Source organism: Rhinolophus ferrumequinum, chromosome 22 (genome assembly GCF_004115265.2).
Source record: "Rhinolophus ferrumequinum isolate MPI-CBG mRhiFer1 chromosome 22, mRhiFer1_v1.p, whole genome shotgun sequence".
Classification (NCBI taxonomy): Eukaryota; Metazoa; Chordata; class Mammalia; order Chiroptera; family Rhinolophidae; genus Rhinolophus; species Rhinolophus ferrumequinum.
The window spans coordinates 2,290,927-2,311,345 of NC_046305.1; the positions used below are offsets into that span (position 1 = coordinate 2,290,927).

Below are 20,419 nucleotides of genomic sequence, written 5' to 3' on the forward strand. Positions count from 1 at the left end.
CGGCGGCGATCGCGCTGCGGCCGCGGCGGTGGTTGCTGGGCGACGGCGGAGGGAGAGAGCGGGGCTCGAGGCGTGACGCTGCGGGCTCCGGGAAGCCCCCATCTAGGGCTCCCCGAAGCCCCCATCTAGGGCTCCCCTCCGGGGCCCGCAGCCCGCAGCCCGCAGCCCGGGCCATGGCGGTGGCGCCTCCGAGCGGGGCAGGGGGCTCGCGCTGGACCTGGCGGCCGGTGGCCCGGGACGCGCTTCTGGCGCGGGCCTTCCACTCGTGCACGGAACTGCGGGGTCGGCTCTATCTGGTGGGGGGCCTCCTGGCCGGAGGGGCGAGAGAGCCCAGCGGCGACACTGTCGTCTTGGACCCGGCGGGGGGCCAGGCCGTCCGGGTGGGGGCACGGAGCGGCCCGAGGCGCAGCCACCACGACGCGGCGCCGCTGGGCGGGCGCTGGATCTGCACCGTGGGCGGCTGGGACGGGTCGCGCCGCCTGGCCACGGTGGCCGCCCTGGACACAGAGCGCGGAGAGTGGGAGGCGTGGACCGCGGCCCCCGACAGCTGCCTCCCCGCCGGCCTCAGTAGTCACACCTGCACCCGCCTCTCTGACCGAGAGCTGCGGGTGGCAGGCCGGGAGGGCGGGACCCGCACTCAGCGTCGCTATGGAAGCATCTACACCTTAAGGCTGGACCCCGGCGCCCGCACTTATTGGTATGGTAACCCTGCCCCAAACCTTTCACCCTCCCTTTATCTACACTCTGGAAAAGCCAAGGCTAACCAATACCGTTGGCAGTTTATCCCATCCTCACCCTGACAGTCTCTATCCTGGGAAGATGGCACCATGTCTACGCTGGCCCAACCCCCCCACCCCCTCATCCGACCTACCTCACCGTCCCATGCCTCCTCTTGTATCCTTATCAGAGCGTGGAACAGGGGAAAGGGCAGTACAGCACTTCGATTCCCCAGAAAACCCAACTCAGGCCCGAGTTTCTGCTCCCCCACAGCTATAAGGAAGAAGGCTGCCACACAGCCTCACGCTCAGGGCACTGTGCTGCCCTGCTTCCAGCTCCTGGGCACCGCCCAGGTCACCAGCTGCTGCTCTTTGGTGGGTGCAAGTCAGCGGAACCAGAAGTAGCGGGGCGCTGGAGTCCTGGGCAGATCACGGTACTTATTACCTACTCACACCTTGCTTCGGGTGGAAGGGGCTACAACTCGGCCCCAATCCTCCGGACAGTCCCTCCTTTCTCCCCCAAGGAGGAACCACCTGCTGCCCCCCGTTTGACGCAACAGCTTGCAAAGCTTGTGAGCAGTGGGCAAGGGTCCCGGCAGGGGCCCGCAGGACTACGGCATCACTCGTGTTCTGTGGTGGGGCCCTTTGCTGTGCTATTTGGTGGAGAGACTCTGACCAGAGCTAGAGACACCATCTGCAATGACCTCTACATCTACGATGCCCGTGAGAGACAGCTAATGGTTGAGGACGGGACGGTGGGAAGATGGGAGAACCTGGAACCAGAGAAAGAAAGAGGGTAAAGTGGTGGGGCAAGGAGAACTAGTTGGCAAGTTAAAGGAATACACAGAATACTGAATTTTGAAGAGGCCTGCCAATCAAGTGAGGAGAAAAAAGGGGCAAGCCTTTGGTCTTGGAGCCCCATGGGTGCCAAAACCCACCCTCTGCCTTACCCAACAGGCAAGTCTCCTCCCCTGTGGTTCCACTTTGCCTGTGCAGACCGTGAGCTGAAACGCACAGGCCATCGGACCTGCCTCTGGAATGATCAGCTTTACCTGGTTGGAGGTTTTGGTGAGGATGGCAGGACAGCTAGTCCACAGGCTTGCATCCTGGACCTCTTTATCTAATGAATGGTACCAAGACACACCGCCAAGCTTGTTTTGTCCTAAACTCATAAAGCATTATCACCAGAGTTACCTGCCTCGTGTCAAATGCTTATTAAACTTCAACGTGAAAGTCAACATTGGTCTCTGAATCTTTTGGGTGAGGGCAGTAAATAAGTAGACACATCTTTATTTGCAAGGGAAAGGATCAAATAAGGGACCTCCTCTGATACTGTGAGCCATTAACCTGATGGGATCAAAAGCCACAAATCATAGGCTTTTCCCTGTCCCCATGCAAATTCCAGCCCTAACTGTGGGAGAAAGCATCAGGCTAGAGCTAAGCATTCTGACCAAAACATTTAATTAACAAAAAAAATATTACAATAGCAGAGAAAATAATAATAACAATAAAGACAAATTAGAAGATGTAGGAGTCAGGGTAGAAAAGATGCCACAGCCTCGGTCCTAGGAGACCAACACTCCAGCCGAGCTGGCCTTAGCCCCAGCCCCTTCTGAGCTGTCCTTGGCCGGCTTCTCCTCTTCCCCCATGAGACGAATGTTGTGCTTTTCCCGAAATTCATTTAGTTCTTTTCCCTTTGCCTGAAGCTGCTGTGTCAGTGTCTCAATGATCTTCTGTATCTAGAGGACAAGCGACAGCGATTCCGTAAGAACTCCAGGACTCCCTCCCCCACCGCGTAAGGACTACGGTTGACACCTCTAACTTCACCTTTAACCTGGAAGTAAGAGTAGACCCAGAAGCCAAAAGTTTTCTTTTCTCAAACACAATGGTTCATAAACGTGAGGGCACATAAGAATCACCCAGGCTGCTTATTTTAAAAATGCCACTTCATGGACCCCATATGCAAAGGTTCTGAATCAGGAGAGGGCCTTGGAAGCTGCGTTTTACATCAGTCCCCCAGGTGATCTGGATGCAGGTATCCACGGACTCCACTGTGAGGAACTCTAGTCGAACCCCCTCCCCACCCACCCCCCCCCACACCAGCCAGGTCAGCGACTGGGAAAAAGTGGCACACAGCCAGTGGCCCTCGCGTCCAGGAGCTGGACGCAGAACAGCGTGAGGAGCACGGCTCCTCGGCAACCGCTACAACCTGAGCCCCCCTCCTGCTCACCTGCTCCTTGTTGTTCTCCAAGGCCGGCAGCACCTCCTTCACAGTCCGCTCCACCAGCACACCTCCCACCATGCGGTAGCACCGGCGGGTCTCGCCCACCTCCTTCAGCGTGTCGATCACGAGGCTGCGTGGGGACAAGGCAGGGCCTGAGACCCAGGTCCACTGTACTGCCACCCTCCCTACAAAGTGGCCTCCCAACTGTCCTCTTGTTCACGTCTCCCGGCTCCCTGACCTGTGCTCATTCAACTCCATCTCCAGCTCAGCTGCCTTGGATGCCAGGCCCCGCTGTTCCTGCCGAAGGCGGTTGAAGCCAGCAATTACCTAAGAAGGAGAGAAAGACGAGAAGTGAGAGAGGAGACGGGAAATGGCAGGCTTGGCAAAGCTGCAGTAGCACACAGATGCCTTGGGAAAGGACGAGGACAACCTGGCACGTCTGACTTCAGTCTGCCTGGCTTTCCATTCACCCGACACTCGCAGAGCCCCCCGAGTGGGAGATGCATGCAGGTCCCTCTTGCAGTTTATGGTGGAGGAAGAGCCATTTGTAATGTGGGTAGGTGGACAGCTCCTGGACTTGCAAGGAAAGGGGGGCATCAGGAAAAGCTTTGTAACGAGCAACTCCTGTTTACTCTTACTGGGATCAATGGAAGAGGAGAATTACGATCGGATGCATCTGGAAAAGGATTTTCTAGGGTATCGCTCCACTAATTATCTTTCCAGTTTAGTGCCCTCTTCTCTGACAAAAATACTCCACTCGACCGAAGAAAACTTCTTTGACTTCACTACTCCATCAAATAATGGTTCTCCTCCCTGTCGTCATCAAAGTTTTTAGGACTAGTCTGTACTCACAGCCTCCACTTCCTCACTTCCCATGCACTCCCCACACACTGTAAGATGCATTCTAATTGCTTTATGTGTTTACTAGTTATAAACTATTAGTACTTACTAAATTGTCCTCTCAAAGATCGTGAATGGCCTCCTACATAATTGCATAATCCAACGACCTTTTCTCAATCTTCAATCTGCTGCTTGAAACCTTTTCCTTTAAGTAGCAACATAGTATGATGGAAAGACTCCAAATGTTTTAATCTGACCTGGGTTCAAATTCTAGTTTGGCTATTTACTTGCTATGTGACCGAGTTACTTAACTTCTTTTGGTTTACTCACTTACAAAAACGGAGCTAATACACCACAGGGCAGAGTCTCTCAACATCAGAACTACTGATATTTTGGGCGGGATAATTCTTTGTTCTGGGGGGCTGTCCATTGCACTGCAGGACGTTTAGCAATGTGCCACTAAAAGCCAGTAGCAACTCCTACTTGTGACAACCCAGGCCCTCTCCAGGTCAAGTGTCTCCTCGGCGCAAAAATCACAGCAGGCTGAGAGCCACTGCCACAGGCAACAGTGAGAGCTACACTGAAGTGACAGTCAAGTGTCTGACAGAACGTAGGCTCTCAGCTCTTAGTTTCCAGGACCCTTCGTTCTCTGGTTCTCCTACCTCTCCCAACACTCACTCGTTCTCTGTTCTGTAAGTTCTTCCTCTCACCCCTACAAGGGAGACAGGGTCTAAGACTCTGTTCCAAGTACCCCTCCCTTTATTACCTATATGATTTCAGTTGGCATTCTTAGCTACTTCTATGATTTCAACAATCGCCCTCATTCTAATTGACAACCAAGCTAGACCTTCTCAGAAATTCTAGACCCACATTCCCAAGTTAGAGGAAGGAGCCTTGGGTCAGACAAAATGGCTCAAGTCTGACCATGAGCAAGTTATTTCTTTTTTGAATCTAAGTTTTTTCTCTAGAAAAACAGAAACATCATCTGTCTCATAGGATGTTGTGGGGAGTAACTGATTACATCAGGGATTTAGGACAATAGCCAGCATCTGACAGGTTGTCATTAAACAGTGCTGCTATTATCACAGAACCTCTCCACCTCAATGTCTTAGGAACACCTCAGACTCAGGTCGTTTAAAGCTGAGCTGATCACCTTTCACCCTGTTTTAAACTGTTCCTCTCCTTGTCTCCCCTATTTTTGCTAACGACAGCACTCTAGCCCTCCAGGTAGGAAACCCCGGTTCCATCTTTGAACACATCCGTATCTCATCAACTGCCAAATTTATTGCACCCACCTCAGCAGTTTTTCTTCGGCTCAACGACATCACCCTAATTCAAGCCTTTATTACCTCTTGTCTGAACTAGTACAAGTCTTTTAAATTATCTCCCTATTTTTGGACTCTCCAAATCCATCCTACACACTGCTGCTGGTTTCATTTTCCTAACACTTAGATGACATAGAAAAATGTTCATGATGTATTATTAAGCTTAAAGAGCAGATTACAAAACAGTATATATTATATAATACAACTTTTATAGAACAGTATATATTGTAGAATGACAATGTTATAAAATATGTAAAATACACACGTCCTCCCTTTTTATCCACACACACACGCGCACACACAAACACACACACACACACACAAGGAGGGGAAATCTCTCAGAGAATATGCTCCTAGACAGTAAGAATGGTTCTCTCTCGATTGCAAGGTCATGGTAATTTATTTCTTACTTTGTACTTTTCCCTGTGTATTCTACAATCTTCTCAATGAACGTGTATTATTTTATGTAATAGGAAAAAAACTCAATAGTGGAACACATACCCTTCTATCACTCCCTCCCTGCTTCCATCAACAACTCCAGAATTCTTTGTCGTGCAAACATCCAACTTACTTGGAAGATCACATCTTTCTGACTTATACCTCATGACTTCATTAAAACAACCGGTCACTGCCCTTCGCATCAATCTATGCTCTGTGTTCTCCCCTTCTTCCTGTTTCCACTACCCCTGTTCAAAACTATCCACTCCTTCAGGCTCAGTTCACGTTCTTCTGGTCTGATCATTGTATAAGTGAAAAAAGTAGGTCTGTCTGATTCTCAAGTCCCTCAATTAAAAGCCCTGCTCTTCCAGTTACTGACTCTGGGTGAGTGAACTAAAGCCTCTGAAGCTCAACTGTCCTTATCTATAAGGGAAGACAATACAGCCTACTTCAATGGCAGTAATTAAGTAACAGAAGAGAAAAACCAGTAAAGTGCCTCGCACAATCAGTTACTTGCTTCCATCTTGTTTATAAGTGACATATGTGGCTCCTATTTGCAGCAATGATAAATCTTATGCTTTTTACCCAGCGTTCTCTCTGGAACACAAACAAAAGCCAGAGTGTTAAGCAAGAACAGTCTCAGAACTCAATGATCACACTCCTCAGTGTCTTCTGAGGGCTTCTTTCTCCACCACCCTTACATGTTGGTTCCACCCCATTCTGCTTCTTTTTTCACTGTCTGTACAAACCCTAGATGATTTCATCCACAACCGTGGCTCTGTCTACTATCCAGAAAGCCACAATTCTCTACCTTAGAGCTCCAAGTCAGATTTCTTTCTGGAAGTCAAGATTCATAAGTCGAACCACTTAATAAATGTCTCTACCTGGATGTCCCACAAGAAACCCAAACTCAAATCCTACAATAAACTTATTCCCTCCCCCCAAACTTGTCCATCTTCCTATACTCCCTGTGGCACCACCATTCATCAAAGACAAAAGCCTGAGAAACATCCTAGATTCTCTTTTCACCCTATTTTCTGCACATTCAAGTCTTGCAGACCATTTCGAACTTTAAGTTCACCTGCATCCCAAACATGTCAGGCAGTTTCATATCTTAGTGCTTTTAAACACATTGTTCCCTCTACCTAGAAAATCCTCCACTTCCTCTTTGCTTGACTCACTTCTCTCATCCTTTAGAATGGAGCTGAAGGATTATCTCTTCTAGAAAACAAAATAATTAGCACTTATTAAGCCCATACTATATTCCAGTCACGGTGCAAAACACTGTGCATGCATTGTCTTGCTTAATAACCAGTATTCAATGAAGAGGTAGGTACCATTAGGTTTTCTACAGGGCAGGAAAGGCCGAAGAAGTAACTCTTGGGAGGTCATCCTCTATGGTAGAAATGGTCAAACACATGTCTGTCCGACCCCGGTGCATTTCTTATCTTAGTCTTAGCCACCCTGCTATACCACAGCTTCCCTTTCTGCCACCACCCCCAATCCCATAACCTCCTGCTTAGTTGGGGTCCCTCCTCTAGCTGCCCTAAATAAGGGCCTGTGTGGAACACTGCAAACCTTATTGTTTGGTTTGTCTTTTCTCAAAGGAGTCAAGCTACCTTGAAAACAAGGTCTATTTCATTCGTCTGTTTCCCTGGACCCAGCAGAGTATCTGGCACATAGCAGACCCTCAAAAAGTATCAGGTTCCCTCTCCCTTCCCTTTTCCCCAACTAAATCTGAGGCTATGTCTTCCTCCCTCCTCAAAATCCCACAGCACTTTATAGCTCTCTTCGGACACTTACCGTCTGCCTTATATTAACATTTCGTGTTATCTTACGAGTATTTTCCCCAAGCAGACTAGAACTCTTCGATGGCAAGGGACAGTTTGAAAAAAGACGTCTTTACGCTGATACATTTGCCTGAGTAATTGTTCAACGAATAACTACTGAAGGAATCTGTAATTAAAAGAGCTACTGTTTAGCTATGTTTTCCTTTCTCTTGTGTAGATTTCTTCTCATCTCTATTAAACAGTAGCCCCACTATTAGCAAAACATGCTTCCCAAACCACAAAAGGCGTTCTGATTAATTTATAAAACGCTGCCCGATGCTGGGCACTAGGGGGAATGCAAACTCGGATTAGAAGAGGGTTTCTGGCCTCTAAAGAAATTCAACCTAATAATGACTCCCGACTCAAAACAGTATGAGTGTTCGGCTATGTGCGTCACGTGGCTCTGCAGTGACTGCAACTGTCAACTTGGTTTCAGGGTCGGGTAACACTACACAACCAGCCCGAGGACGAACCCCCTGGGATTCGCTACGAGCGGCCCGGCCCAGCTACATCCCGTCTGAGGGTGCGGAAAAGAGGGGGACGTGACGACCCACGTCCCGCCAGACCTGTGCATCTTCCCAGGCCCTGCATCTGACGGCTCTCGCTTCCAGGGGGCTCACCCAACACCCCACGGCGGCGCGGCTTTCAGCTTCCAACGCGCCCACTCTCCCGCAGGGCTCGGCTGCCTTCTCCCACGACCCTCCCCTCTGTGAGCGGCACCGAGCGCGGGACTGGAGTGAGGCCCGCAGCAGCCACAGGCTGCCCTCCTCTCGCGTCGCCTCCGGGCCCTGCCCGGCTGCCCTCCTCCGCCTTCTCCGCTCCTCACCTGCTCCGCCGACACCGCCCCCTTCCCCGCGCCGCTCCCGCTGCTCTTGCCCGCGCGACCGCTGCTCTCCGCCATCTTCGCCGCCCGAGGGGCTTCCGGCGCGCAGAGCAGACCCGTGCGTCACTTCCGCCCGCGGGGTTTCCGCCCGCTCGCCCCTGCGCCGCCGCCTCCAGGCCGCTCTCGGGTTAGGACCCTGCGAGTGGTTCTGGCCGTGTCTTCCTGGAGGGCCTCCTCCGCGTCCCGCCGGCCGCGGTGAATGCCGCCCGCGGTGCTCTGACCTGTGCAGCCGAAATGCCCGCGCTGCGAGGGCAGGGAGGACGGGTTAACGGGAGAGTGGGGGCGCGGGCTGGGGCCCGCGTGCCAGCGCCCCCGTCCACCGCGGGTGCTGGGAACCAGGGAGGGTGAACCTGCCGTCAGACTGGGGTGTGCGGGAGGTGCACTGTCAAAGGAGAGGCGGGGAGCACCAAGGAAGTCTCTGGGAGAGGCCTTGGACTGCTGAGACGTCGGGCAGAGGACGAGGGCTTCCGTTTAACGCGAGATCGCGAAGTCGAGGTTTCGTCCTTCTTCCCATCTTGTGATCTCTTCCCGTGGCCCATAATTACCTGTAACAAAGAGCGTCTTCAAGACTTGGGCGCGGAGGGGGGTGTTGACAGGCAGGGCCCTGATTCAGCGGCACAGTATGAAGAGAGAAGTCAGAGAAGCCTAGAAATTCACGGCTTGAGGGAGGGGTAGGTGTCCTTATTTCTCACTCTCCTCAGGCAGGGCTTCATCGTAAGGCCTCATCAGCTCCTGTCCCTTCTGTGCCCTGGACTCCGGATACCTCGACTCTCAGTACTCTGTGCTCAGCCCAGGTAACGTGTTTGTCGTATCTTCAGTGCCTGGCACGTAGTAGGTGCTCAAATGTCTGTTGGATGAATGGATGGCGGGAGACAGTGGGGTACGAGCCATCCACAGAACATTTGATCGGTGGGCCATTGTTCCTTGTACAGCAGCGTCAAAGGGGTGTCCAGCTTTCTTGCCTCCCCATTTGAGCCCCTTGCCGTTCAACTTGGGTTTCCCCATGCTGGGAAATCTGAGTCCTGCCTGCGCTCTCCGCAGGGCCAGAGCCATGGCTCACTCCCCATCCTCCTCCTCCTCCTCCTCCTCCTCCTCCTCCGGGGCACTACCCCTGGTGGCTGTGTGCCAGGTAACGTCCACACCAGACAAGCAGCACAACTTTAAAGCGTGTGCTGAGCTCGTTCGAGAGGCCGCCCGACTGGGCGCTTGCCTGGCTTTCCTGCCTGAGGCATTTGACTTCATTGCACGCGACCCTGCAGAGACTCTGTACCTGTCTGAGCCACTGGGTGGGAGCCTTTTGGGAGAATATACGCAGCTGGCCAGGTACCAGGGAAAGGGGGAGGGAGGGAGTTTCTTTGTTGGTTAATGTCTCTGGATTGCCAGATATGAGAAGTGTCAGTGTCCCCTTCCCCCAGGGAATGTGGACTCTGGCTGTCCTTGGGTGGCTTTCACGAGCGTGGCCAAGACTGGGAGCAGACTCAGAAAATCTACAACTGTCATGTGCTTCTGGACAGCGAGGGTGAGATGTCATAACTCTAGTCTGCCTCTTCCCAGGCTTTTCTAAACAATTCTCCAGAATTCTCAACAGGAGTATCCGTACTTCTGTTCCTGGCCTATGAACTATCACCTTGGGATGAGAGGAACTAAAAGCTGGGCTTCTAGAGAACCAGCCCCAGGTTTCCTCCTCTCTTTTACTCCAGGGTCGGTAGTGGCCACTTACAGGAAGACGCATCTGTGTGACGTAGAGATTCCGGGGCAGGGGCCTATGCATGAAAGCAGCTCTACCATGCCTGGGCCCAGTCTCAAGTCCCCCGTCAGCACACCAGCAGGCAAGGTGGGACTGGCATATAGTAGGACGAGAGGGAGGGGAACAGGGACACTGGCATGTAGTAGAGGAGCAGCAGCCCTAAGGAGTAGGGTAGCAGTGTTGTGACAGACGGGATGGGGGCTAACCAAGCAGGCTGGTTTTCCTTCCAGATTGGTCTTGCTATCTGCTATGACATGCGGTTCCCTGAACTGTCTCTGGCATTGGCTCAGGCTGGAGCAGAAATACTTACCTACCCCTCGGCTTTTGGATCCGTAACAGGCCCAGCCCACTGGGAGGTAAGAGGACACCTCTTCAAAACACACCTTCTCTCAACCTGTCTTCCCTCGGCCCTGCCAGTTGACAGACTTTCTCTCCCTTCCCAACTAGTGAGAAAATTCATTTTCCAGATTGTTGCCTCTCATATGTTAAAGAACAGTTAACATCGTAAATCTTTCCTAGGCAGTTACCAGAATGGTCACAGTGGGTAGACTGGCCTGCAGTGTCCATTGCCTGTCAGTTCCCCACTAGCTGCTACGTGTGTGCGTCAGTGAAACACATCCCCACCCCCAGGTGTTACTGCGGGCCCGTGCCATTGAAGCTCAGTGCTACGTAGTGGCAGCAGCACAGTGTGGACGCCACCATGAGAAGAGAGCAAGTTACGGGCACAGCATGGTGGTGGACCCCTGGGGAACCGTGGTGGCCCGCTGCTCTGAGGGACCAGGCCTCTGCCTGGCCCGAATCGACCTCCGTTATCTACGCGAGTTGCGCCAACACCTGCCTGTGTTCCAGCACCGCAGGCCTGATCTCTACGGCAGTCTGGGTGGCCCACTGTCTTGAGACTTCTCACTTTGGGGCGCTGAGACCCCCATTGTGAGCCGGGGTTGCTGTAACTTATGGGCAGGACCCAGGCGCAGCTCCCCTCACTTGGAGGCTCAGCTTCTTGGCAAAGAAGAAACTCACCTGAGCTCAGATTTCAGTTTCAGAAAGGTGGAATTTTATATAGTCACTGTTTATTTCAAGAGAACTGAAATTATGCTGAGGGCTGAGCAGCACTGGCATTGAAAAAAAATATAATAATCATAAAGTCTGTGTGTGGACATCTCCTTCGGGAGCTGAAATGGGAGGTGGTGCTGGACCAGCAGACTAGGAGCCATCCAGGCCTCCTGGCTCACGCCACAGGCCTCCCTACCTACATAAAAGTGCGACACTCAGTGCATGGCCTGGCCCCATGCTCCCAAGCCCAGGAGTGGGAGTGGGGGCGGGGGTGGACAAAAAAGGGAGCTGATACTAAATTCCTTCACTTTCACCTACTGTGCCCTGTGCCCAAGCCAGAAGGATGCAAAGGGGAAAAGGGCTGCAGGGTCCATCATTTATTTTCACTTGAACATGGAAGGAAGGCTCACACTCCCCCTTCCCCTTTTCAGGGGGAGTCTATTTTCATCAGCAGCCTCGCCCCGCCCACCCGTGCATGTGTGCACAGACACACCGCAGTCAGTGGGGAGGGGCGACCAGACTGACCTATTCCTCTTACCTACTCTCCCCTGAGGGTTTAACAAAGGGGACAAAGGAGGAGCCACACCAGGCAGAGGTCTCGGCCATGGTGTGGAGGGAATGAGGCAGAGGAGCAGCACCAGAGGCCAGGAGACAGTGGGAAGGGCCACAGCTTGTTTTTAAAAAATTCTGTAATTTGGGAGAGGGTGGTGATTAATTTCCAAAACCCACTTCCGAGTCCCACCTTCCACACAGCTCCCTTACTCACAGCCCTTTGGTTTTTCAGACAGGATTTAAGAGCCCTCATGAAGCCAGTAGCACTGCTGACCCCCACGCACGCACGCAGACGCAGTGTTCACTTCAGTCCCTTAACGGAGACTGCGCTACAGCCTTTGCTTGTCCCTGCACATCTGTCTTCTGGCTCAGTGGCAAGGTGGCTGTAGACACATGGGGTAAGTGGGAAGGGGGACAAACAGGAAGCCCAGGCACATGGCTGCAGGGAGGGGTGGGGACACCGCTTCCATAGTTCTTTGTCTTTTCCTTAAAAAAAAAAAAAAAAAAAAAGGCAGGGCTGTGACTGGTTGGCAGGGTAAGAACAAACCCCAGAACAGAACAGTGTGCGCTCCAGACGTGAGTGGCGGGGCAGCCCCAAGGAGGTCAGGGCAAGGCCTGGAGCATCAAGTTCGTCAGGAGCTTCTGTCGACCCAACTCATAGTCCTCCTCGTCCACGTTCACCAGCAGCTTGATAGCTTCGTGGCCCACGGCCTGCTTCAGGGAGTCTGTGATGAAGACACCTTTGAGCGCCTCCAGTAACGAGCCGTTGATGTAGTCGCGCCAGAATGCGTCGAGGTAGGTGAGCTCGGAGAACTTGATGTCGCAGATGATGGAGCCCAGGTCCCGGGACTTGAGGATGGTGTTGGCCTGGTTGAAGCGCTCAAACTGGCGCTCGAGCGGGTCCTGCCTGTTTGAGAAGACGTTGCCTTGCAGCGCGGTCTCGTGCTGGCAGTACTCCGCCCGGACCCGCAGTCTGATGTCTGGGGAGGAAGACGTGCACAAGAGGCTGCGGTCAGGGGTGGCTGTGCGAGAAAGGCTGGCAGAACAGGGTGGGCAACACATGACACTCCCTACCTCGCCCCTAGGACTCGTTCCTTCCCAGGGCCTGAGAGACCCTGGCCCTAACGCAGGAGGTTGGATCAAGTGGGCCAGGCCAAGGCCAGATTCCCCATCATTCACAAGCGGCCCCTTCTTCTAACAGGCCTTTTCCTAGTCACCTCACTACCTTGTCATGACCTGGCACCGTACAATGTGGATGTCACAATGGCACCACTTTGATTTAGTATCAACTAAAAAGAGCTGAAATGCACCCTGCCACAGAGGGGGAGGAGCCCGAGACACCCCAGCCTCGCTGTGCAGCCACCACGCGAGCCCAAATGCCCAGGGTCCGCAGTCCTCGTGCCCTCTGCAGCCCCCACTTCCTCACCACATGTCTGCTTTTCCTTGGGATCTGCTGTCACTGACTTCCGGCGTTTTCGCTGGCTCCCGAGTGTGGCTCTCCCTCGAGCTGGCCTCTTGCTACACATCTGAGGGCCCGGAGTGGGGCAGCACACCACAGGATAGTGGGGAGGCACTGACCAAAGGGTTAGAGGGGAGAGGACAAAGTCAAACACCTGCCACGCAACGAGGGGGGAATCACACTGAGCACGGAACACAGTAGCCACGATGTGACCCCCAGGTCGTGGACACCTGGGGACAAAGGGCCAAGGTGACGCAACAGTGCCTCACCTGGCTTATAGGGCTACGTGAGGGGACAGTGTCCTTTCACTTAAGCCGGCAGAACTGGGGCTAGGATGGGATCACAGCAATGAGGGGACTTCATATCCTCTCACCTGTTTTAGGGGGTTGGGTGGGCCTCGGTTCTGGGTCGCTGAGGGCTCTGGGGGTCACATAGCGAATCGATGTCTCCTCCAGATACTTGTCCACGAGGTCGGGGCACACTGTGGGGGAGGGGTCATTCAGGAAGACACCCCACTTCTGGTGCAGCCCTCCCGCGGGGCCTCCCCTGCCCCTAAGCCCCCAGCCCCGGGCGCCCTCACCAGCCCGCCTCCGCTTGAGCGTGACGTAGGGCAGCAGGTCATGGCGAGTGATGACGCGCAGCAGCTGTAGCACCTGGCGGAAGTTACTCTCATCGCAACGGCCCTGGCGCTCCAGTGCCAGCAGGAAGTCACGTCCGTTCCGGATGAGGCCCCGCTCGTGGTCGTCGATGACATCAACGAACAGGAAGGAGAGCACGCGCACGTCTCTGTGTGTCAGATGGGTGCCCACGACGTCGAACATGCGGTGCAGGCTGTAGAGCCCGTGCTCCAGCGCGCCACGCTCCTCCGGCCACACCTGGCTCGCACGCCGCTTCAGGCCCGCCATGCTGGGCTCAGGGGCGCAGCGCCTCCCAGGGGTCCCGCTCTGCCGCTGGGGCCCCCGCTACACTGCAGGGCAGGGAAAAACCATTGTGGAGAAACAGTGACTTCTCCTAAGGGAGACTCAGGGGCAGTTTCAGTGCTGCGTTTCCAGCAGGAGTTGCTCATAGGTGTTACCATGATTGGCCCTACTGCCACCAAAATACTGCTTTTGGTTCCTTGTTCCCTCCCCACCTCCAGTTCACCTCTTAAATGTAGGCAAAATTGAGGAGAAGAAGAGAATTCACTCCAACTCCATTGTGGAAGCAGTAACAGATGAACTTAGGGACGAACGGCAGGGAAACTGAAAATCTTTAGGGCGAGAACGGTTCGATTCTGTCTGCATCATTAAGCTGTTAGCTGTGTCACCTTAAACAAGTCACTTAACTTCAAAGTCTCAATGCCCCTGTCTACAAAACACGGATTGAAGAAACCACTCCTCATTCTCTTTAAGAATCCACTTAGAAAAGACATGTAAACCACTTTGTAAACCTTATGTACATCGTCATGAAAGAGATTTCAGAGAGAAGCATCCCGGACCTCTGCAGCCCAGACTTGTCCCTCCAGAACCTATCCTTAGGTTTCCTACCAGCCAACCAAGTCCAGGAGGTCAATCAGTACTCACCCAAAACCGTGGTGGGCTCACACCCACACACCTGCCATGCCCGTGCTGAGTGGCAGGAGGTGCCACTTGGACATGTTACCTCCTGCCTTTCCTCATGGCTGTCATTTACCAGTCACAGCCCTACGCTCCTATCAGCGGGCATTTGATTCAGAAAGCCCCTCCCTCATCCTGTGAATGACCCAGCCCAGGACCCATCCTCAGGTCCAACAACGTTCACGTCCGCTCCAGTCAATCATACTCACTGCCCCCCAAGAGCACACGCCAGTACTGCTCCACTCTGAGCACAACCTCCAGCCACCCAATCACCTATAAATCCCTGTTGACGCTGCTTCTGAGTATTTCCCAAATCGGCCTCACCTTGCCACTGCCACCGCCCTGGCTCAGGTCCCAGGGAGCTCTCACCAGGGCTTCTGCAGCGGCCGCCTTAAGGGCACTTTCCCTCCAGCCTGTATCGCCCAAACCCCTCCCCACACCCAGCTAAACTGCTATCTACAGTGCATGCCTGACCATCACTTTTCTGCTAAAGACCTGTCTACAGCCCCTCCTGACCTGTAACACTCCCAGCTCCTTACACAACACACCAAACCTGCCCACCTTTCCAATTTCTACCCACCTCATTCTCTAAGGTGACTGTTTACAGTGCACATACATCACTCCATTCATTCTGTCCCTTTAGGCCACTCCCTTTGCCTGAATGCCCCCATCCCCACCGTCTTTCAGATGGGCAGCACGTACTGCCCCTGTGAGAGTCAGCTCAGATGCCACCTTCGAGTTCCTTCTCTACACCACGTGGCTAAGTAGCCCTCCTCTGTGCTCCCATGGACAGTCCTGTTTCCTTGAAGCCATTTATCAACGTGTACAAAAATTATTTGTGCGTTGATTGTCCCATTAGATCTTAAGCAACTCGTTAGAGGGACTAAACTACATCTGCCTTTAGATTCCCAGTGCCTAGCAGTGGCCTAGCCTCGCATACACTGACCTCCATGTCAGAGAGGTCATCACAGCAATACCAATGAGGAGACAAACTCACGGGAGTCCAAGAGGAAGAGGACCTCATTAAAACCAGACACACGCAACTCAGAGACCATGCTGTGCTCTGGCTGTGGCCTCCCCACACTGCAGGGCTGCCCTGCTACCGCACCCTACTCAAGAACAAGGGGCTGTCTGTCCCTTTCTTATACCGAGCAACTGGGTCTGGGTTAACGAGAATAAAATGAGCTACTTCAGAAGAGCCAAGCTGGCGGGAGCAGAGGGGTGGGGTGTCTCAGGAAACTGAGGAGCAAGTAGGACCTGGTCCCCTCTTCCTCAGTAACCGTAAAATGGAAGCATGGAGACTCACATCCTTAAGAGAAGGGGCGGCCCACCCTGGAATCACTTAGTCCCATACCATGGGTTCTACTACGTGGATCAGAAATACAGCCCACTTCTAGTTATGACAGGCCAGATGTCCCCACCCCCCTGAAGCATGGGGAACAGCTGGGAAAAGAGCTATTCAGCTACACACTGGATTTCCTCACCTGGTCCTCTCACTTCACACCACAGCCCCTGGGTATAAAGGGAGGGGCTGAAGGAGAACAACTTCCTGCTCAGGATAGGCAGCCTGGGGACCCGAGCCCCTCACAGCCGGAGCATCTCCCTGTTCCCCATCCCACCTGCTCCCTTTGGCCGGCTGCTGATTATAAGGATCCCCGAAAAAGCACATGGGCTCCAGGACTCCCTAATTCGAAATGCCCTGCCTATAAGCCCCAGGAAATGAAGAAATATTGTCCCCACATTAACTGGCCACTGGAAAACGAGGCAAACTACAGGAAAACACTATAGTCCTAATTATTTGTCAATGGATACAACTCTACAACAGGCCTCAATCGTCTGAGAGTTAACTCCCTACAGTTGAGGAGAAAAACAGCCACTTTTAAGTCCTAGATCCCCAGGCCAGATCACTCAAGGTGCCAGAAACTCAGAGCTTCTAGGTCAGTGGTTCTTAAGCGGGGCGCCTTTGCCCCCCAGGGGACATTCGGCAACATCGGGAGATGTTTTAGATTGTCATGGGGGGCTGGAGTATTACCAGCATGCATGAGTACCGGTCATGGATGTTGTTCAACACCCTACAACACGAGGACAGGCCCCACAACAAAGACTTATCCAGCCCAAAATGTCAACGATGCTGAGGGTGAGAAACCCTGCTCCATATGGAGCAGAACGTAGGGTCAGAAAGAATAGAAACAGAATGTCACTTTCCACCCAAGATCTGGAGAGGAAGCCTTCCGTCCCCAACCCAAACCCATCAAACAATGTTCCAGAAGAAAAGGCAAGCTAGTCAGACACAGACTTATTTAACTAATGAGTCCAACTAGCACTTGGGAGTTCCATCCCAGTCCAACCTCAGCTGCTCTGTCACCTGCTGTCCCATTCAGGTGAAGAGCAGGGACAAGCTACACTGTCTTCTGCCCCATCCCAGGAGTCTAGTCTGACCTAGTTCAGTGCCATCCTCTGCCAGACAGACAAGAAGGATCCCACACTTAACCCTCACAGCCAAAGTTCTAGAACTAAAGCAGTAGCAGACCCTCCCTGGTTAGGCCACTTCTTCAGTGAAGTGAAGTGGAGAAGAGGCCTGCGTCTCCTGAAGCCATGTCCTCGGGAGAAACAGCAGGAGGCTGGCATGCAGGCTATCAGGCAGCCCTCCCCACTTAATTACCGTCTAGGACGGTGACTTCACTCACTCAGCAACCCAGATGTGGATTCCAAGAATCTATTTAACTTCAGCATTAAAAGAATATGGCCAGGTTCCCCTTAACCCAAAAGATACCCAGCTTTCTGTGGCACCGGAGTGAGGGAACCCAGTGTAAGTTACACAGAGCTCCTAGATGAAGTTTCCAGCACGGTGAGGAGAGCGTACCCTCTGCACAGAAGATGAGCAAGACCTTCTGAGTCTTGGTGTCTGAAATAGTGCCAGTCACCAAGACAAACACGGCAGCCAACACGAGTCCTGATCCTACTGGCTGGTTTGAGTTTGTTTGAGATTCTGGTGTATGAGTCCCCCACTAGTTTCCCAAAAAGAATTCTTTTATTCTGATGAATTGCTGCATTTCCTAAAGTTGTAGTTTGTTTGTTTTCTTTAGGGAGGTCCAAGCCAGCCAGGGCTAACGGACAGTCTCTATGTATCTACAGGATTTCCTTGATTGCTTGTTCTGTTAGATTCTACTTCCCAGCAAAGTCTAGTCTCAGCCCAACCATGGATGATATCTGTATTTTCACAGACCTAGAGGTATTTGACGCTCTCCGAGGCCCTTAGAGAGGAAAATCATGTGGAAGAACTAAAAAAGAGTGATGTCTTTAAACTTTAAATAAAAACATGGAAAACCTTAAAGATGGTTAAATGTACATGAAGAGCTTTCTTGCTGGTGAGACTAGGGAAATGTAACCAAATATCTGGTAGTCAGAATTACATAATAAGATTCCTCAACCGGAAGGTTCCAGGAACCCTGAACCCTGAGGACAGCATAAGCTACAGGAAAGGCCTTCCCATGGAAGCAGCCCTCCGAGGAGCCTCAGCAGCCCTCCGAGGATGACATTCAGTAGACACTGTGCTCGAGTACAACGTCCCATGTGCTAAAAAATGTGTCTCTCAGAGCTGACCAAGAAGACTAGATAATAACAAAACAAAGCTGGGGACTTACGCCAAGACACCTGATTTCTGCTCTCCTTTCCCTCCTACCTTTCTCCAGTTACCTACAGAAACAGCAACCGCAACAGATGCTATACACTCAGTTTGGTAGGTGAACGAAGACTCCTTTTGCCTGGCACCTACCCCATTACTGGGCTCAACCCCAATACATTTCTCATGCCATTTCCCTTCCCCTCACGGGTTTGAAAACAATAAAAAAAAGTTCCAGACTTACCTCTGCAAAAAACTTAATTTCCCAGGTCTCTTCCTAATGTAAGGTTCAAAGCCAGCAGCAAAACAAAAATAAGGGAGAAAAAAAAGAGTTAATTTTCAAGCTTTATTTTGAATCCTCAAAGGACCAAAGATTTAGTAGATCATAGTTGCAAAAATACACAATCAAGCCTAATGCCATTTCGATAGAAAAGCTCTACACCAAGCTAAATAAGAGAACTCACCCCGCCCAAGTCCCCAGGCTTCCTTAAGTGTACTAGCCAATTCACAAAACAGTACCAACTCCAAGAATTTCCAGCCTCATCAGCTCATGGTAAGAAAGGTCCCAAATGCAACAACTTGTGGGAAAACCAACTATCCTCTGACACCTTCCCACCTGACTCCTCAATTCATTATGAGACCCACCTATGTTGTTAAAATATAAACATTGATTTTCATTTCCGGGAGAACTGGGAGGAAAGTGATTACAGCCGAAGGCGGCACTTACATTCCATCAACCAACCACTTCACTTATCAGACCACAACGTCCTCCAAATTCTGACTTCACCCTCTCCCTAACCCTAGCACACAGTGAGGACAAACTAGCCACCGGGGCAGCATCCACATCTCAGAAGAGGCATTTTCTACACCCGAGTATTGGCCCCTGCCTCCTAGCACCTGAACAGCAGGAGGAGGGTCTGGAAGCTAAAGCCCGGGTTCGACGAGCCCGGGTGCCGACGAGCCCTCCTGCGTCTCTGTCCCGCTTCTCACACTTCCAGAGCCGCGTCCGGAGCGTACAGGCTCCAGCACAGCTCGACCGAACCCCTGTTCTCGCACTGCCAAGATCCAGAGAACTCCTTGCTCTCACCACACGCCCGCGACAGCAGCTTCCCCATTTCCCCTCTCTTCGTACCCAGGAAAAACAAGGGAGAAGCAAGCGAGGGAGCCTTTGAAAGCAAACCCAAGTCCACTTCTCCAAGCCCACATGACCGTTCCCTTCCGCCCGTCCCACCCCATTAAAGCTGCAGGCCCGGCGATGAGAATTGGCTGCAACTGATGCTGCCTAACTGCGCCGCCTCCTTCGCACGGGGGGGCGGACCCCGGCCCCTGTCACCGCGCAGCCCCACTGTCCCGTCCGCCATCCCGCCCCCCTCCCTCTCAAACTTTCCTCCCAGTCTCACTTTCTGCACGGCCTCGTCACGCCGACGCGCTCCCGGGTCCCCACACCTCCGTCCGCTCCCATTCCAACCCGATTCTCCCGGAGGCCCTTCCCCCTCCCGCCCCAATTTAACCCTTTCAAACCCCGTCCCACCGCGCGAGCCCCACGCTCCCCGGGGCACCTCGTCCCAACAGCCTCGCGGGAGTGCAGTCCCCTCCCAACTGCTGGCCGCCGCGGGCCCCTCGTCGCCCCCGGCGGGACCGCGGCCGCGCGCCCCACCCGCCGCCCCCGCACGCCCCCTCGGCCGCGCCCCTCCCCCGCCCGGCGGCGTCCCGTCATCTCCCCTCCCGCGGTCCGCGGGCCGGACGTCGCCCCGCCGCCCCCTCCGGCCTCCCTCTCGGGCCCTGTGCGGCCCGCAGCCCCGCCTCACCCCGGGCTCAGGCTCGGCGCCGCCATGTTGGATCCATCCGCGCCGCTCCCCCGGCCGTCTCCCGGCGCCGCATCCGGGCTCCTGCCGCCGCCGCCGCTGCTGCCGCCGCCGCCGCCGCCGCCGCCGCCGCGGGCGTGGGGCGGGGGGAGGGGAGGGGCGGGGGCGTGGCGGGCGCGGGCGTGGTGGGCGTGGCGGGCGCAGGCTGCGTCCTGACCGCGCGCCGGAACCTGGTCGGCTCATGGCGGCTTCGGGACCGAGTGACGCATGGCCGCGCAGCCATGCTGGGTGAGGGCAGCCTGGCAGCGGCATGACTGGGGGCGGGGTCAGC

The 20,419-nt window shown here is 53.6% G+C and overlaps 4 protein-coding genes across 9 annotated transcripts; 2 read left to right on the forward strand and 2 right to left on the reverse strand.

The window, feature by feature from the left end:
* The first annotated feature begins 25 nt into the window (after positions 1-25).
* KLHDC9 (kelch domain containing 9) lies at positions 26-2,006 on the forward strand. 2 transcript variants are annotated; one of them, XM_033093291.1, is made up of 4 exons: positions 26-697; positions 991-1,150; positions 1,241-1,439; positions 1,674-2,006. In XM_033093291.1, the coding sequence occupies exons 1-4, from the start codon at positions 174-176 to the stop codon at positions 1,838-1,840; spliced, it is 1,050 nt and encodes a 349-aa protein (XP_032949182.1). In that variant the 5' UTR covers positions 26-173; the 3' UTR covers positions 1,841-2,006. The 2 variants fall into 2 exon arrangements, with proteins under 2 accessions (XP_032949182.1, XP_032949183.1); XM_033093292.1 differs by lacking the exon at positions 1,674-2,006 and having other exon boundaries at positions 122-697; positions 991-1,144; positions 1,219-1,401.
* Positions 2,007-2,154: 148 nt separating this feature from the next.
* On the reverse strand, positions 2,155-8,339 carry PFDN2 (prefoldin subunit 2). Its single transcript, XM_033093295.1, has 4 exons — positions 8,199-8,339; positions 3,179-3,267; positions 2,947-3,070; positions 2,155-2,455 (listed from the first exon to the last, which is right to left on the reverse strand). Exons 1-4 carry the CDS (start codon positions 8,271-8,273, stop codon positions 2,282-2,284), a joined length of 462 nt encoding a protein of 153 aa, XP_032949186.1. The 5' UTR covers positions 8,274-8,339; the 3' UTR covers positions 2,155-2,281.
* On the forward strand, positions 8,340-12,143 carry NIT1 (nitrilase 1). 4 transcript variants are annotated; one of them, XM_033093288.1, is made up of 7 exons: positions 8,340-8,506; positions 8,957-9,049; positions 9,297-9,578; positions 9,671-9,774; positions 9,956-10,089; positions 10,233-10,358; positions 10,633-12,143. In XM_033093288.1, exons 1-7 carry the CDS (start codon positions 8,490-8,492, stop codon positions 10,897-10,899), a joined length of 1,023 nt encoding a protein of 340 aa, XP_032949179.1. In that variant the 5' UTR covers positions 8,340-8,489; the 3' UTR covers positions 10,900-12,143. The 4 variants fall into 4 exon arrangements, with proteins under 4 accessions (XP_032949179.1, XP_032949180.1, XP_032949178.1 ...); XM_033093289.1 differs by lacking the exon at positions 8,340-8,506 and adding an exon at positions 8,720-8,750; XM_033093287.1 differs by lacking the exons at positions 8,340-8,506; positions 8,957-9,049 and having other exon boundaries at positions 9,056-9,578.
* Positions 11,034-20,220, reverse strand: DEDD (death effector domain containing). 2 transcript variants are annotated; one of them, XM_033093293.1, is made up of 6 exons: positions 20,092-20,220; positions 18,528-18,560; positions 13,647-14,033; positions 13,440-13,547; positions 13,034-13,180; positions 11,034-12,587 (listed from the first exon to the last, which is right to left on the reverse strand). In XM_033093293.1, exons 3-6 carry the CDS (start codon positions 13,969-13,971, stop codon positions 12,211-12,213), a joined length of 957 nt encoding a protein of 318 aa, XP_032949184.1. In that variant the 5' UTR covers positions 13,972-14,033; positions 18,528-18,560; positions 20,092-20,220; the 3' UTR covers positions 11,034-12,210. The 2 variants fall into 2 exon arrangements, with proteins under 2 accessions (XP_032949184.1, XP_032949185.1); XM_033093294.1 differs by lacking the exon at positions 18,528-18,560 and having other exon boundaries at positions 20,092-20,189.
* Between the last annotated feature and the right edge of the window lie 199 nt (positions 20,221-20,419).

Excerpts from the sequence above, each read along its gene's own strand:
- PFDN2 (XM_033093295.1), bottom strand. The coding sequence starts at position 8,273 with ATGGCGGAGAGCAGCGGTCGCGCGGGCAAGAGCAGCGGGAGCGGCGCG. Across the intron at positions 3,071-3,178 it reads ATGGAGTTGAATGAGCACAG|CCTCGTGATCGACACGCTGA; the intron begins GTCAGGGAGCCG and ends GTCCCCACGCAG. Across the intron at positions 2,456-2,946 it reads TGGAGAACAACAAGGAGCAG|ATACAGAAGATCATTGAGAC; the intron begins GTGAGCAGGAGG and ends CTTGTCCTCTAG.
- DEDD (XM_033093293.1), bottom strand. The coding sequence starts at position 13,971 with ATGGCGGGCCTGAAGCGGCGTGCGAGCCAGGTGTGGCCGGAGGAGCGT. Across the intron at positions 13,548-13,646 it reads GCTCAAGCGGAGGCGGGCTG|TGTGCCCCGACCTCGTGGAC; the intron begins GTGAGGGCGCCC and ends CCTCCCCCACAG. Across the intron at positions 13,181-13,439 it reads CACCCAACCCCCTAAAACAG|TGCCTCCCCACTATCCTGTG; the intron begins GTGAGAGGATAT and ends CCCTTTGGTCAG.
- NIT1 (XM_033093287.1), top strand. The coding sequence starts at position 9,118 with ATGGCGGGAGACAGTGGGGTACGAGCCATCCACAGAACATTTGATCGG. Across the intron at positions 9,775-9,955 it reads TGTGCTTCTGGACAGCGAGG|GGTCGGTAGTGGCCACTTAC; the intron begins GTGAGATGTCAT and ends CTTTTACTCCAG. Across the intron at positions 10,359-10,632 it reads CAGGCCCAGCCCACTGGGAG|GTGTTACTGCGGGCCCGTGC; the intron begins GTAAGAGGACAC and ends CCCCACCCCCAG.
- KLHDC9 (XM_033093291.1), top strand. The coding sequence starts at position 174 with ATGGCGGTGGCGCCTCCGAGCGGGGCAGGGGGCTCGCGCTGGACCTGG. Across the intron at positions 698-990 it reads CCCGGCGCCCGCACTTATTG|CTATAAGGAAGAAGGCTGCC; the intron begins GTATGGTAACCC and ends GCTCCCCCACAG. Across the intron at positions 1,440-1,673 it reads CCTCTACATCTACGATGCCC|GCAAGTCTCCTCCCCTGTGG; the intron begins GTGAGAGACAGC and ends CTTACCCAACAG.